This window comes from Protobothrops mucrosquamatus, unplaced genomic scaffold, assembly GCF_001527695.2.
Source record: "Protobothrops mucrosquamatus isolate PMUCROS unplaced genomic scaffold, P.Mucros_1.0 scaffold315, whole genome shotgun sequence".
Classification (NCBI taxonomy): Eukaryota; Metazoa; Chordata; class Lepidosauria; order Squamata; family Viperidae; genus Protobothrops; species Protobothrops mucrosquamatus.
The window spans coordinates 657938-671700 of NW_015386655.1; the positions used below are offsets into that span (position 1 = coordinate 657938).

A 13763-nucleotide genomic window follows, 5' to 3' on the forward strand; every position below is an offset into this window, starting at 1 on the left:
TATAGAGGTAAACTGGTTTAATAGGCATTCCTTCCCAGGAAAACTAGTTCGGAGCCACCAGCTTTGCTTAATGTTCCCAAAGAGAAAATGAAGTGTGGCGAAAGATCTATCTGTGTCTGCGTTATTAACTAGCTGAAATTATAGATCTGGGTTTAAACAATTATGGGACTTTTGCATGAAGTTATGGACCTTTTCTTAACCAGGGAAAAAAATCTTGTTCCCATCTCTCATTAAAAGCCAAAGGTCAATCTGCCACATTTTAGCTGCTAGGATCTAACATGATTCAGAAGTAGAACTGTGGGCAAATTAAAGAGCAGGACTGTTGCAAACAGGTTGATTAATTTTGAATTTCTGAACCTAAAGTGCATGAGCTCATATCTGAAATAACAATTTTTTGCAAGCAGTTTTTGCCTCACTCCAATTGCATGAGTTCATATTTCTCCTTTAGCTCAGATTCAAAAATAGCTGCCATTCCTCAGGAATAAAGCAAAACCTGTGTGTGTCCAGCTCTTCCTTAAAATCCCTAAATCATAGGCAAAGATTCCTAAATGATACAGCTTGTCACTATTTTGAAGTGATAACTAGACTGTAACGACTGGATCTAGCAAATCTCTGGAATGGAGATAAGCTGAACATGCATTTTTAGGAGTTGTTACAAGGCACTTCTCCACTGAGTCAAATTTTACAGGAGGTATACAGATGTCTCTTCTTTACTATTCTGTATACAGGAGGTATACAGATGTCTCTTCTTTACTATTACAATGCTACAATATTTAGATGTTTCAACACTTGAAAAATGAAAGGTAGGTAAAGCTATTTAAGTATAGGAATCTGGCATATTATTACTTACATTTTCATTAGGGTTTTATTTCCACACTCATAAAATTATCAATGGATAATAATTATCAGTGGTTAAAATGATTGAAGATTAAGTGAGCAATCTTTCAGTGACAGGAGCTATACAGGTAGTCCTCGATTTACATCCACAATTGAGCCCAATTTTTTTGTTGTTATGTGTAACATTTGTTAAGTGGGTTTTGGCTCATTTTATAATCTTTCTTGCCACAGTTGTTAAGTGAATAAATGTAGTTGATGAGTTAGTAACCCAGTTGTTAAGTGAATCTGGCATCCCCACTGAGTTTGCTTGTCAGAAAGTCACAAAAGGTGATCACATGACCTTGGGACATAGCAACAGTCATAAATATGAACCTGTTGCCAAGCATCTGAATTTGAGGATACTGCAAAAATCGTAAATAAGAAAAACGCTCATAAGTCACATTTTTCAGTGTTGTAACTTTGAATGGTCACTAAATGAACTGTTGTAAGTTGAGGACTACCTGTACTTCCAAAAACATCAAGGCGGTGAGAATAGAACTTCCAAGTGGTTTATATAGTTGTAGCTTTTGGTTTTGTGTTTTGGTTTTTTTTGAGAGGTGCTCCTTTGGGGCACATATTAAGGTGAAATAAAAACTCAAACCCCATTTTCACTATACCACTAGAAACCACTAAGCAGTTTCATCCCAATTTCTTAACAGTTCAGCTGCACAATTTCTTAAACTTCTGGAACTGCAAAAAAAAAAAAAAAAAGGGAGGGGCAAGGGAGATAAATTAGATCACTTTCTTTGGTATATATCTCCAAATGAGTCCCTGTTGTGGAAAATGTGGCCTTGTATAGAGAGAAGATTTCACATATTATAAATTAGGGGTTCTGCTCTTGATGGAATTTGGGGAAACTCTGCCCAGACTAGGTCCTGTTGGTGCATGTAGTGCTCAAAATTCCCATGAATAAGCAAAAAGCAGCAGTGATGGGATGACTTTAGGAGAAGAGAAAATAAATAAAAGAATTGTGGGAGGGAAGGAGTGTTTTGTTTTGTTTTTATTAAACATTAAAGGAAATTTCCAACTGGTATAGAGGTGGTTCCATCCATGACATCTTGGAAGCTGAAAAGCAAAAAGGAAGGGGAACTTCATAAGGGGAGGGGACCCAGGACAGGGACTAAGACAGGAGATTCATTTCAGGCTCCAGAGAGAAAAGGTATTTTAAAATTCTGGTTACTATTAGGACAGCAGCTGTTGTGTCAGGTCAAAATAGTACCTTAATTTGACAAAGCTATAAGTCAAGGCTATAGTTCTTATGGCTGCCTTTTTTATTTTTTTTAATAGGTTTATATCTGCAGTTTATATATTGCAATTGCAGTCTTCCAAATGAACACTGCTAGAGAAATAGTGAGCTTTCCCCTAACCTTTCTTCAATTTATAATAGCTTGATACTGCTTATTGATTAAATGAAAATGAACTCTGAACAATAAACAAATGATAATTCTTGGGTTTTTTAAATATACTTTTGAAGAGATGTGGGATTTATGCTTGAATCATTCTTTGATCTTGCCAATAAAGTGAATGCAATGGGAGAGCTAAATTATTTCACCTATGTACACTTAAAATGTGTATAACTCGGTTAACAAATGAAATTTCTCTAATGAAAGATATATTTATTCATTTGGATAATTTATGTAGCTGCCCCTCTCACAATAGTGACTTTGTTCACTGTGTTAGTGTGATTCCTATCACAGTCCACAGTCTATATAGGATTTAAAAGAGGGATTTACTCTGCAATGAACAGACTCATGCTGCCACTGCCTTTCAAAATCATGGCCTCTGAAAGTTTCCAATTGAAATAAATCAGGCTTGTGTGTTAAAATCTATAAAGGCTATGAAATAAACAAAGTCTAAATATTAAATGTCTGCTAGAATCTAGCCCTACCAAAACCTGTAGGGTTATCCTGATTTGAGAAGCCTTGCCTGCTTCTTTCAGCAAGGAAAAACAGGCTTCATCTGCACTCTCAAAGAAGACTCTGTCTTTAAAGAGAGCATTAAACAAAATTTCAGCAGAAACTGAGGAAACATTAATTCACCAAATTCTTGGCTATTAGTATTAAAGGCACATGGAGCATATCAGGAAAAAAAAGAAGAGGGAGAGGGAGGAAGGGAAGTAGCTGGAAGTCAGACCAGATTCTGCTTAAATGATAAGAGTTCATTTTTCCTTCAGTTTTAAAAAAATGGACTGAAATATTAGATCCGCTGAATGAACTTGTTTCTTTCTAGCAGGGCATGAGCAGCATGCAGTATATGTTAAATGTAATTCTGTTTTTATTCGGGTGGAAAAAGTTGGGCTTCCTAAGCACCAACATAGATAGATAGATAGATAGATAGATAGATAGATAGATAGATAGATAGATAGATAGATAGATAGATAGATAGATAGATAGATAGATAGATACATAGATAGAGCTATAGATGATACATAGATAAGATAGATAATAGATAGAGCTATAAATTATAGATAAGATATAGATTAGATAGATGATAGATAGATAGATAGATAGATAGATAGATAGATAGATAGTTAGATAGATCATAAACAGAAAAAAACAAACAGAAAGAGAAGCAGAGATCCAGCTCCTACGCTGTCAAATTATAGAGGGGGAATTTGTGTATGAGGCTGATATGCTTTGGCTGAGAGATAAAATCAGATCTTGGGTGCCAAAATAGTGTTACTAGATAGGCCTGCTGGAAAGCTCTTTTTTTGCTGAAACTGCAGTGAAATAAAGCATTACACAGGTTCTTTGACCTCAGAGGGCTTTCTTGGGAGAACATGTTAATAAGAGTGCATTTGGACAGTGGAAGCTGCTAATTGGGCTTTCTGTTTCATAGATCAAAAATGTTTCAATCTATTCTGTGAGCCTGAAAAGACAAGATTCCCCTGTGGAATATTTAGAGAGGAGAAACCCATTTGCCATCCATAACAGGGATTCCTAAAAAAAGAAATATAATCATCAGAAACAAAAAGAAAAAGGAACAGAAACAGACAACGGCATTTCCAAGATGCAGAAGGTGGGGAAAGATTCCCAAGGACATTAGAGTGATGGATATCAATTTGCCCAAAGAGCGACAGCAGCTCGCTGGAAGGGAGGAAAAAAGTTTAATATAAAGGCAGCCTTTAGAGAGACAGAAAGAGAGAAAGAGAGAGAGAGAGAGCTGCTAAAAGTGCAGCAAAGATGACAAGGCCATACTCGAAGGTTTACATTGTAGATTATGCCCCCATTGAAAAGCAAGATCAGTGCATGTCATACCAAAAGGCACCATGAATCTACCACACCACACCACAATGCCGGCATGACCACCAGCATGGCTTTGACCGGTTAAAAGAAAAACCAAAACAAAAGAAATCATTGAAATATTCTAAACAAACCAACTTGCCAAGAATACCTGGGACCGGCAGCTGGAGAACAGGTGGCTTACCTTTGTGGATCTTTCATTGTTGTGCCAAAAAAATGAGAAATAACTCTTTTCAAGTAGGCAAGGAAGAATTGGTACAGTTTCTGATGAACGATGGGGTGGGTGAGGGAACAGAAAAGGGGGATAAAAGGAGCAGGGGAACCATTTCTTTTCACCGACATACAGAGGAACTGATCCATGACATCACAGAGGTGCCTTCAAGAAACACATTCTTGTCTTTCACTTAAGAGGTCCACTTTCCTGACTACCCATCCCCAGAATTCTTCCCTGCACTTATATCAATATTTTAGCCTTTTCCATATACACTTTTTAAAACTCTCGGATGTCCCACCCAAGGCAGCATCTCCATCTACAGAGCAGGCATTCTTTTTCTCAGAATCAGTCTTCTCCAAGGTGATTTTTGTTTGTTCAGAAACTTCCTACAATTAACCCATTTTGTTAGATGGCTAGTATCTCCTTTGCAATTTCTTCCACCCTATCTGAACCAGTTTTTTGAATCCATTTCACTGTCAAGCATCCATTAGGGACCTCAGAACATATTTTCACTTTAAGGTTGAATTAATGCTATTTGAATTGTCATGGCTTCAGACCAGAATTCTTTTAGAGATCTGCACTTTCTACTACTAACCTTCATTACTTTAGTTCATCTGCTCCATCGGAATGAGGGAGAATGCTGTTTCAGTTGTCTCTAGTGAAGATGTGCCCAGAAGCATAGATTTATGACAACTCTCCTATTTTCATTTCCTCCCCTCCCACGGAAAAACATTTGGAGCAAAATTATATAACTCCGAAGATTCTTTGGAGGCAGGCCTACCTCTAAACCTGTTTTCATGGCAATTTAATGTGAAGTGTGGATGGCAAACTATATTTGAACCCGTGGAGCTGTCTTCATGATAATCTGTTTTGGAGCAATTTTGGTTTATTCTAAAGGGTGTTGTGGTTGCCTCCAGATTTAATCCAGACCAGAATTGCCTTGAACTTACTATTAGTCATCCGATCATTTCAGATTGAGGCAGGAATATAAAAATCTACTCCAAATGTTTTGTGCCCTGATCTGGAATTTTCCCTTTTGCTCTCTCTGTGCCTCCCTCCCCATCTCTTACATGCAACAGCAAGTGACACACACCAAACAACACAATAAACACCAATCACTGTCAAAATGCGTGGCTAGATAAAAAATAAATAAAAATGAGGCTGGATCCCCAGCTGGAATTGTTTTCCCTTGCTCCCGCTTATCTGAGCACTCAGCCCCTTCCCTGGCCCAGCCCCACCTCACCAGCTGGGGATCTGACTCCAGTCCGTTAAAAACCAGCAGCCACGGAGAGAGAAAGTGAACGAGACGAGCAAACCAAGGAGAGAAGGGGGGTGGGGTGGGTGGGGTGCAGGTGGTTAAAGAAGGAGAGGCAAAGCGCAGAAATTGTATGGCTTTATAGAAGTTGGAAATCCGGCATGGCTGAGACCGGACAGAGTAAAAACTGAAGTAAATAATATTGCAACGGTGGCTGCAGCAACGCGGGACTGAGGGACGGGGGTGGGTGGATAGAGAGAAGGAAGGGGGTATTGTAGGAGGGGCAGAAATAGAATGGGGTGGGGGTTTTTTTTGGTCTTGTTTTGCTTTTTTTTTTTTTTTTTAAATCACAAGCAGTAAGAGGAAATCAAGACTCACTCCCGGCACCGGCGCTGGCATTGGCGGCGGAGAGAATTACGTGAGTGGGGGTAGAAATATTGGTTACATCGTGCAGTTGACTGAGGACGGAAGAGCGGCGTCGGACAGCCCCCTGAAAAGAGCCGCTTCTCTTGAAGGTGCTAACTACCTCCATCTGCAGGAGAGAAAATGAGATAGAAAATTTGGGTGGCAGCGGACAGTGGCTGCAATGGAACAGCCCGTGCCAGCCAAAATTGGCCATGCTGGGTATTTGGCCTCCTGCCAAAGACTGTTGAAGCGTTATGTGCCAGAGACCAGCTGGTGGGAGTAGGCACCACCCTGATGTTCTTTGATGGAGAAAGCAAGTTGCACCAGCAGAAGATCGAGGAAACTGGTCATCCGAAGGCTCCATTTCTGGATCATTTACACAAAGTACAAACCCACGATATGCTACCCCAGAATTGTTCAGGGAAAACCAATCACTGGATAAAAAGATGCCAACCCTCCTATTAAGAACAGCATACAAGGCACATCTCAACTGTCAAACTCACTGCTGGCAAGATGGGCTGAAGGACTTTAAGATGAATAACAAAGACAATAATTCCACCTTTGAGTATCACCGAACAGCCTCCGACAAGGAGAAAGGGTTATAAAACATTTCCAAAATCTCTAATTGCTGTGTTTGAATTACTTTATAATTTTGGTCTTCAAAAACCCATTCCTCCCTTTCCATCGGTATCTTTTTTTTAGTGTGACTAAGGATTTGCGTATTGAAGAGCAAACAGTACAGAGTAGGTAAAGGTAAATTCAAATAAAATCAGTCTTGATTCCTTATAAAAGGGATGGCCAAGGATAGGAAGAAGCTTGAGCATCAATTTGGTTGTATCTCAGAGGATCTCAATTTATCCTATATTAGTGTTATTCCTTCCTGTTTTCAAATTCAAAAGAAAGACAAAAAGCTATCAAGACAGATCTGTGCCCAGGATTCCAATCATAAGTCTGCATGGGTTCAATAAGCATTAAGAAAGATTCAACATCCAGAAATCCTTGAATTTTACAATTTCTCCATTTACAGTGATAGACCCTTGGATGATATTGTGTTTAATTGTCTGATTCTTTCCAAGCATGGATTACTACAGTATATAAAAGGCTACACTTACAATGTGCACAACGCTCTAACTTTTCCTACTTGTGAAAATACACACTTGCTGAGTCCAGTACATTATTTTCACTTAAATATGGTTGAAACCTCTCCTGAGGCCATGAACTCCATCCTACATGTTCTTCCAGGTACAGCAATAGATTGAATTGGCAGTTGAATTTTAGTTTGAGCCTGAAAATAAAACAAGGTCTTCCATAACTTGTTCTAAGTGGCTTAGGACAAGCTGAGTAGCACCCCCCAGCTCTCTCTTCCCTGCTCACTATCCCTTCACATCTGCCCTCAAAGCACCAATTTACTCTGCCTAATTATAGGACTAGCCCTATAACTAAACATTGAGATCTGCTTCCCATGTATAGGAAAAGAAATTCTAATCCTTCTCTTTTGTGATATTTCCACAGTGTTTTCAAATAAATGTTTAATTTCAAAATTACCTGAAATAAACCTGAATAAGCATGTTAACTCAGAAGGCCTACTAAATACACTACTTGGTAAATAGCATGAACTTTCTGGGATCCAAAAACCGCTGCAGTGCAAGCTTTGTATAGTATACAGTTATACAGTCACTTAGAAAATAAATAAGAGAAAAGATGAGGAAATAATAGCCCATGGTGTTGATACAGTAGAAAAATATTCAATCTTGGTTCAAAATTAGGTTATGCAAGTATGGTTGAAACCTTGGAGGAAGAGCAAAGTATTGTAAAATTATCAATATGAATAATAGTTAACCTGATATAACTGAAATCTTTTGCAACTGAGCCCATCTTTATTACAGAATTACAGAACTGGGAAAAGCTTAATTTCCTCCTCTCAGTTTAAGAAACTACTCCTTAATCCCAGAAATAATTCTAATGGGAATCCTGTATATATATGTGAATAAGCCCATCCAGAGTTAAACTGATCCTCAAATTTTTAATCAAACTACTTTGAAAAATGTGCCACTATGGATAAGTCTATTATGAAAATTAAACATACACAAATTTTGAGGGTCAGCTTATTCACAGATAGGCTTGTATATATCTGTGAATATATACAAGATATACAGGTACTTTTAAAAAGTTGAGGGGAAAGCCTACTCTATATACTTGCAGATATGCCCATCTGCAGATAAACTGAACCCAATTTTGGAGGTGCATTTTGGCACCATAAATTCTTTGCTTAGCTGTGAGTACTGTGTTTTCCCGAAAATAAGACCCAACTCGAAAATAAGATCTAGCATGATTTTTCAAGATGCTCATAATATAAGCACCACCCAAAAAATAAGCCCCAGTTAAGATCGTCAGTCAGACGGATGCATTTAGTACTGTATTTCCCTGAAAACAAGACCTAACTGGAAAATAAGGCCCAATGTGTCTTTTGGAGCAAAAATTAATATAACACCCAGTCTTATTTTGGGGAAAACATGGTATATATGCTATGCGGCCCACTAAGCAAAAATGTTTGGTTTGGGCTTAGTATAAAACTAGGCAGCCTGGTTAGTAAGCCATGTCTTATGACTTAGTATGATAAGTGACCCAGACATCCCCTACAAGCAGGAACCCTGCCCTGTCTTTCCCTAAACCAGGAAGACCATTCTATCTGGAAAATCTGGTAAGTCCCAACTTATGTGAAGTGTGACAGAGAGGGATGGCAACATTACATCAGACAGTGCACAAGAGAAACCTGCAAAGATTTCAATAAAAGATTAAAAGAAAACCCATAATGCATTTTGTGTAGTTTAAAAAAGAAATCCCACATTTAAATCTAGCTATTATATCTAGTTCACACAGATGCGTTGGCTGTAATGTATTCATGGAGTGTGTAATTGAATTTTGGGCTTCATCATACAGTACAGTGAAACATTGCGTAGTATTATTGGGGATAGTTTATGTATATAAATACTGAGACAAACATTCCTTCTTACGCTGTAATATCTATTGAGAAAAATGAATGGACCAATCCTTTTGGTGATGTTTCTTTCTTATTTATGTCTGTATGTCAGATTCTTGCTCTTGGGTGATGAAAAGGACCTACTGCATCACACTAGTTTGGTTCACTCATTGTTCTAAGCCAAAAGCAAGAAACCTGATGATGGCTTAGTATGATGTATGGTCCCAGCCACTGTATAAGCATAAGCTGATTAAAACTGGGAACAAGTGAGGAGGATACTGAATGGGTGGGCTTCTTTGTTTGCACTATTAACAAGACAAAGGAAAGTATGAGATTTTGGCATGCTAAGAAAGGGTAAATAAACCTTTTTGTTCCCACACATGAAATAGATTGGTTGGAAAGATAGAATGTGTGTCACAGTAAATGACAGCAAAATTACATTCCTGTATATGTTTGTATCCGTGTGAAAAGGAAATGTGAAGGGGAAGAAGAAATTTACAATCCACCTTTGTCACCTTGAAACATGTCCATTGTCAGACTCTACCTTAAATTCTAAGCATGAATTTACACCTGTTTATTACACGTCTTCCCTCACTCCCTGCAAAAAAAAAAGAAAGAAGGAAAAAAGGAAGAAAGAAAGAAAGAAAAAGAAGAAGGAAATTTATGCATTCAGGATATTGATATATTCAGTGGGATCAGCACATAAAACTCCCCCTGGAACTTTTAGACTGGAAGGATGTGTGTTATGTGTATACATGTATCCTCCCCGCCTCCCCAAAAAAAATTAGAGTAGAAGATCAGCGTGTCAGACGGAATGGCTCAGGAAAAACTATTTTTTTTATGTGCGGGGAAATTTTGGTGATGTTTCACATGAAAAAAACTTCCAATGTGAATATGTAAATATTACTTGCAATGGGACATTATGTAGTTCATGGAAAAGCTTCTTCATATGAATTCTATTGAATTTATGAATGGGATGTATTATATCAAGGAACCCCAACTTACTATTTTTAAGGGTAATCAGGTATGTCACAGAGGAAGAAATAGCTGGGAAGGGGAAAAGTCTTTTCTTAGGGAACCATGATTGGTGAAGAATTATTACTATCATTACTATTGTTGTTGTTGTTGTTATTTACACATTATTGTTAATCCAAGATCATAGAAGTTCTCAAAAAAGAAAAGCTTATACAATATATTCTGTTACAAACTTAATTGTGTTTGAGGAGCATTGCAGTCTCCTCATTCCATATAATTCATGACTACCAATAGTATTTGGACAGTATCACAAAATTGGCATGGCTCAAAGTGGAATGAGTTGAGTGGAATGAATGTTCCCTCTGTAAGATATGGCCTGCATCTATCCATGGTACAAACATACATTGACAGTTTCTTTTTATTCCACTGTGTCCCCATGTAGCTCATCTTGTTCCCAGCCCATGTGTGAAGTAGGATTAAGGTATTTTTCTTATATTTATTCTGAGACAGATAGCCTCAAGGTGTCTAAAATTTATTAAGCTTTCTCACCCCTTACCTTGGAAGAAAGTGAGGTAATGGCAGAGACTGGGAATAGAGATAAGATAGGGATTAACAAAGGGCTCAGCAAATATCATGCCAGTATTGTTATCTGCTGACTGGTACTGTAGATGGCTGAATAGCACATCAGTAATGGGGAAAGACCCGTGAACTTACCAGGATGGCTTTTGCCAAATCACTGTTTGAGCTTCATTTCCCCAATTTTGCAACAGGAAACATGTCACTTATACTGGCATATCCTAAAACTTCTTTATGAGGTCACAAGATGGTTAAATTAGACATATAGATCCAGATAAACCAGTCAACTTGGCTCAAATGGAGATATAACATAGGTACAAACCAGTTTTGAATTCATGATCTCCTGCTGGTGCAAATGATATGAGCAGGCAGAAGCAGGAACATTTCCAATTGGATACCAGTAGGTTTGGTGCAAGGCATTTTGAACTACAGGAACCTCCCTGCTCCCCTCTCCTTTGGTTAATCAGCCTTCTTGTTTTGACTCATATGTTTCAGATGGGTGTGGCACTATTGGTACAACTTACATCTCAAGGGGATGAAGTTGATTTAGTAGGCTGAGATGAGGGGTCTGCACTGAAGTTCTTAGAATGAAAGGAACTGGGGGTTAAGCTTGCCTGAAACTTCTGCACTCCATCCTGGAAGCCCTGGTTCTTACCCCGAGGGGAAAGATTGGGAGGGGAGCCAGATTCCTGGGTTCTGTCATGAAAGACGGGGCACATGGGCATCAGTGGTGGGATTCAAATATGTGAACAACCGGTTCTCTGTGTGGATGTCCGGTTTGTTTCCGGAAGACCATTCTGGTCTTGGGCAACAAAAAATTAGCTACTGGTTCTGCTGAAGTGGTGTGAACCGGCTGAATCCCACCACTGATGGGCACCCTTCATCAGTGATTAAGAGCTGTTGCTGGGGAAGGGTTGAAAGACATGATGCTTGAGTAGCAGTCATTTCATTTTAATCATTCAACAGCAATTTTGATACATCACATGCTATTGGTCATTTCTCATCATGCTCCTGGCTAGGGAACTTCCTTGATCCAAGAGCATCAACTCTTAAGGCAGGAACATTTTTTTACATGCTAAAAGAAAAAAAAAGAGTTGCAACAAGGCACATGTCCCACCCCCTCTTTGAGGCAATGGGAGGCAATGGGAAGGGATGGGTGGGGAAAGGCTGCAACCAGAAAGCATGTAATTAGAACATAGAAGCCAGACATGGGTGTCTTTGGAATCATGCCGCTCACATGGACCACTGGTGACCACTCGAACCTGTGTACAAATACTATAAATAGCCTACCTTCAGATGAGTTCTGTGTCCCACCCATCTTCCAGGGACCTTATCTTGTTGTAGGGTTATGATTGCATTGAGTTTCCCCACAAAAGTGCAACTTTTATGTACCTGATAATCCTTGGTTTAATTTTTGTTTAAAAGGAACATATAATGCAGATCTTTGTAAGTCCAGGTAAATCAAATTAATTACTAATTACCAATTAATTAGAATTATTTTGGGGTGCTTCCAAACTGCAGGATTCTAAACTTATTCAGTCATTATTTTTCTGCTATAAATTATATGCTGAGTGGCAATTGATTTTTTTTAACCTTCAGGCAGGACAATACTTGTGTGGGGAGACATTTCAATTTTTTTTCAATTGACTAGAAGATGTGATTTAACTGTGTGGGTAATGGCCAATTTAAGTCATGTATTTACAAATTCATTTTAGCATGCTAACTGACACAGCGTTTCAAGTTTATTGAATTGTATTTTTTTTTTAAAAAAAGAAAAGCTGAAATGGATTTTAGTCCAAATGTAAAAGGCAAAAAATAAAATGCTACCAAAACAGCTATCTGAGAAGATAATAGTGAAAAATACTACTAAGAAAAGAGCAGCATTAACTACTGTATCCCAAGCATCACTGTACTCATCAAAGGCACACCTCTTTAAAAACAAGTGGAGAATTTGAGAGATTGTGCTGTTGTTCCACCCCTTACAAAAAGAAGAAAATAAAATTTCATGAATTTTCAAAAGAACATAAAAGAGGCATGAGAAAAAAATACGACAGCAGGAATTTGATATAGATATTTGATAACTGCCCCGTCTCCATCCCAGGTAGTAAAGTTTGACTATATGAATTCCAAAATAAATATCAGTGGGGAAGCACCCTGACCAGAAGGATTTCCAATGGGGAGGAAGTGCTATCATTTACATTTTACAGACCGACTTCTTTCCTTTAGTTGCTAGACTTTCCTCCTTTTTTTCTTTCTGTCAAAATGCCATTTCCTCTTAAATGGAGTGTGCTTTCGCTGTATCAGACAAGTTACAAATGCCAGATGGAGCATGCATCTAATCCAGACTTCTTGTGGAAAAGTTGGGAACTCTGGCTTTGAGACAATTTGGAGTTTGTCTTACTGATAGAGCAAAGCCCATGCTTACATTTTAATCCATTATATTGTATTCCATGAAGCTCGCCATCACAAAAGGAAACACTGTGTATGCAGGGAGATTTCTCCTGCTTCTCATTTGATACTCAGGGATTCTCTCAGGGATTCAACCAAAACTTGATTGAGTGGCCATTTTTTTTTTTTACCCAGAAGACAGTCAAGCTATAGCTATAATATTTTACCTTTCCCAATATTCTTTCATTTTCAACTGATAAACATAGATTTGTCTTTCATATGCAAATATTTCTTTCTTAAAATCCATTTCAGCCAAATAAAGAAGGGCTTTGAAGGAGCCTAAACTCACTTCGCTTTGTCTCACTACACTTGTGCAAGGAATATGCCCAATTATGTCCTAGGTACTTATAGTGATACAAGCTGCAAACTGGGTTTGTTTCCAACAGTGGGTCTCCTTGTGAACTAACACACCAGCCTGCTGTTTGTGACATCCTGAACCTGCACATGAGCAAGGAGTGAAGTGATAGAATAAAGATTCAGCAGGCTTTTATGCATGATGCCTCAGCTCCAGTATCATCCTGGACATTTGGATCAAGCTCCCCCCAAAACAGATATAACATGCCATAACCAGCATTATATCTGGGGTGCTTTGGACACTACATGTTATATAGCTCTTACTATTATCACCATGTTTCTCCATGGAAATGGACAAGCCACATAGTGGGGCTTAATACCTGAGAGGTCAGAGCTAAGTCAGTTTGTTGCCATACTCATACTGGATGTCCTTGGACAAGACATCTTTTTCAGATTCTTTTCTCCATTTATCTTATGAGAAACTAGCATGAACTAGTT

The 13763-nt window shown here is 38.4% G+C and overlaps 1 protein-coding gene across 10 annotated transcripts in view; it reads right to left on the reverse strand.

The window, feature by feature from the left end:
• The window catches only part of ATP2B3 (ATPase plasma membrane Ca2+ transporting 3), an 80382-nt gene that overhangs the window by 4678 nt on the left and 61941 nt on the right, over positions 1-13763 (reverse strand). For 2 of the 10 annotated variants that reach the window (XM_015815129.1, XM_029283996.1), the window contains exon 21: positions 6033-6119. The exons of 7 other annotated variants lie outside the window; for them this stretch is intronic. In XM_015815129.1, the coding sequence (XP_015670615.1) occupies positions 6033-6119 (87 nt within the window). Of the gene's footprint in view, positions 1-6005; positions 6120-13763 lie in introns of all 10 variants that reach the window. One more of the 10 variants, XM_015815128.1, reaches the window with a different exon arrangement.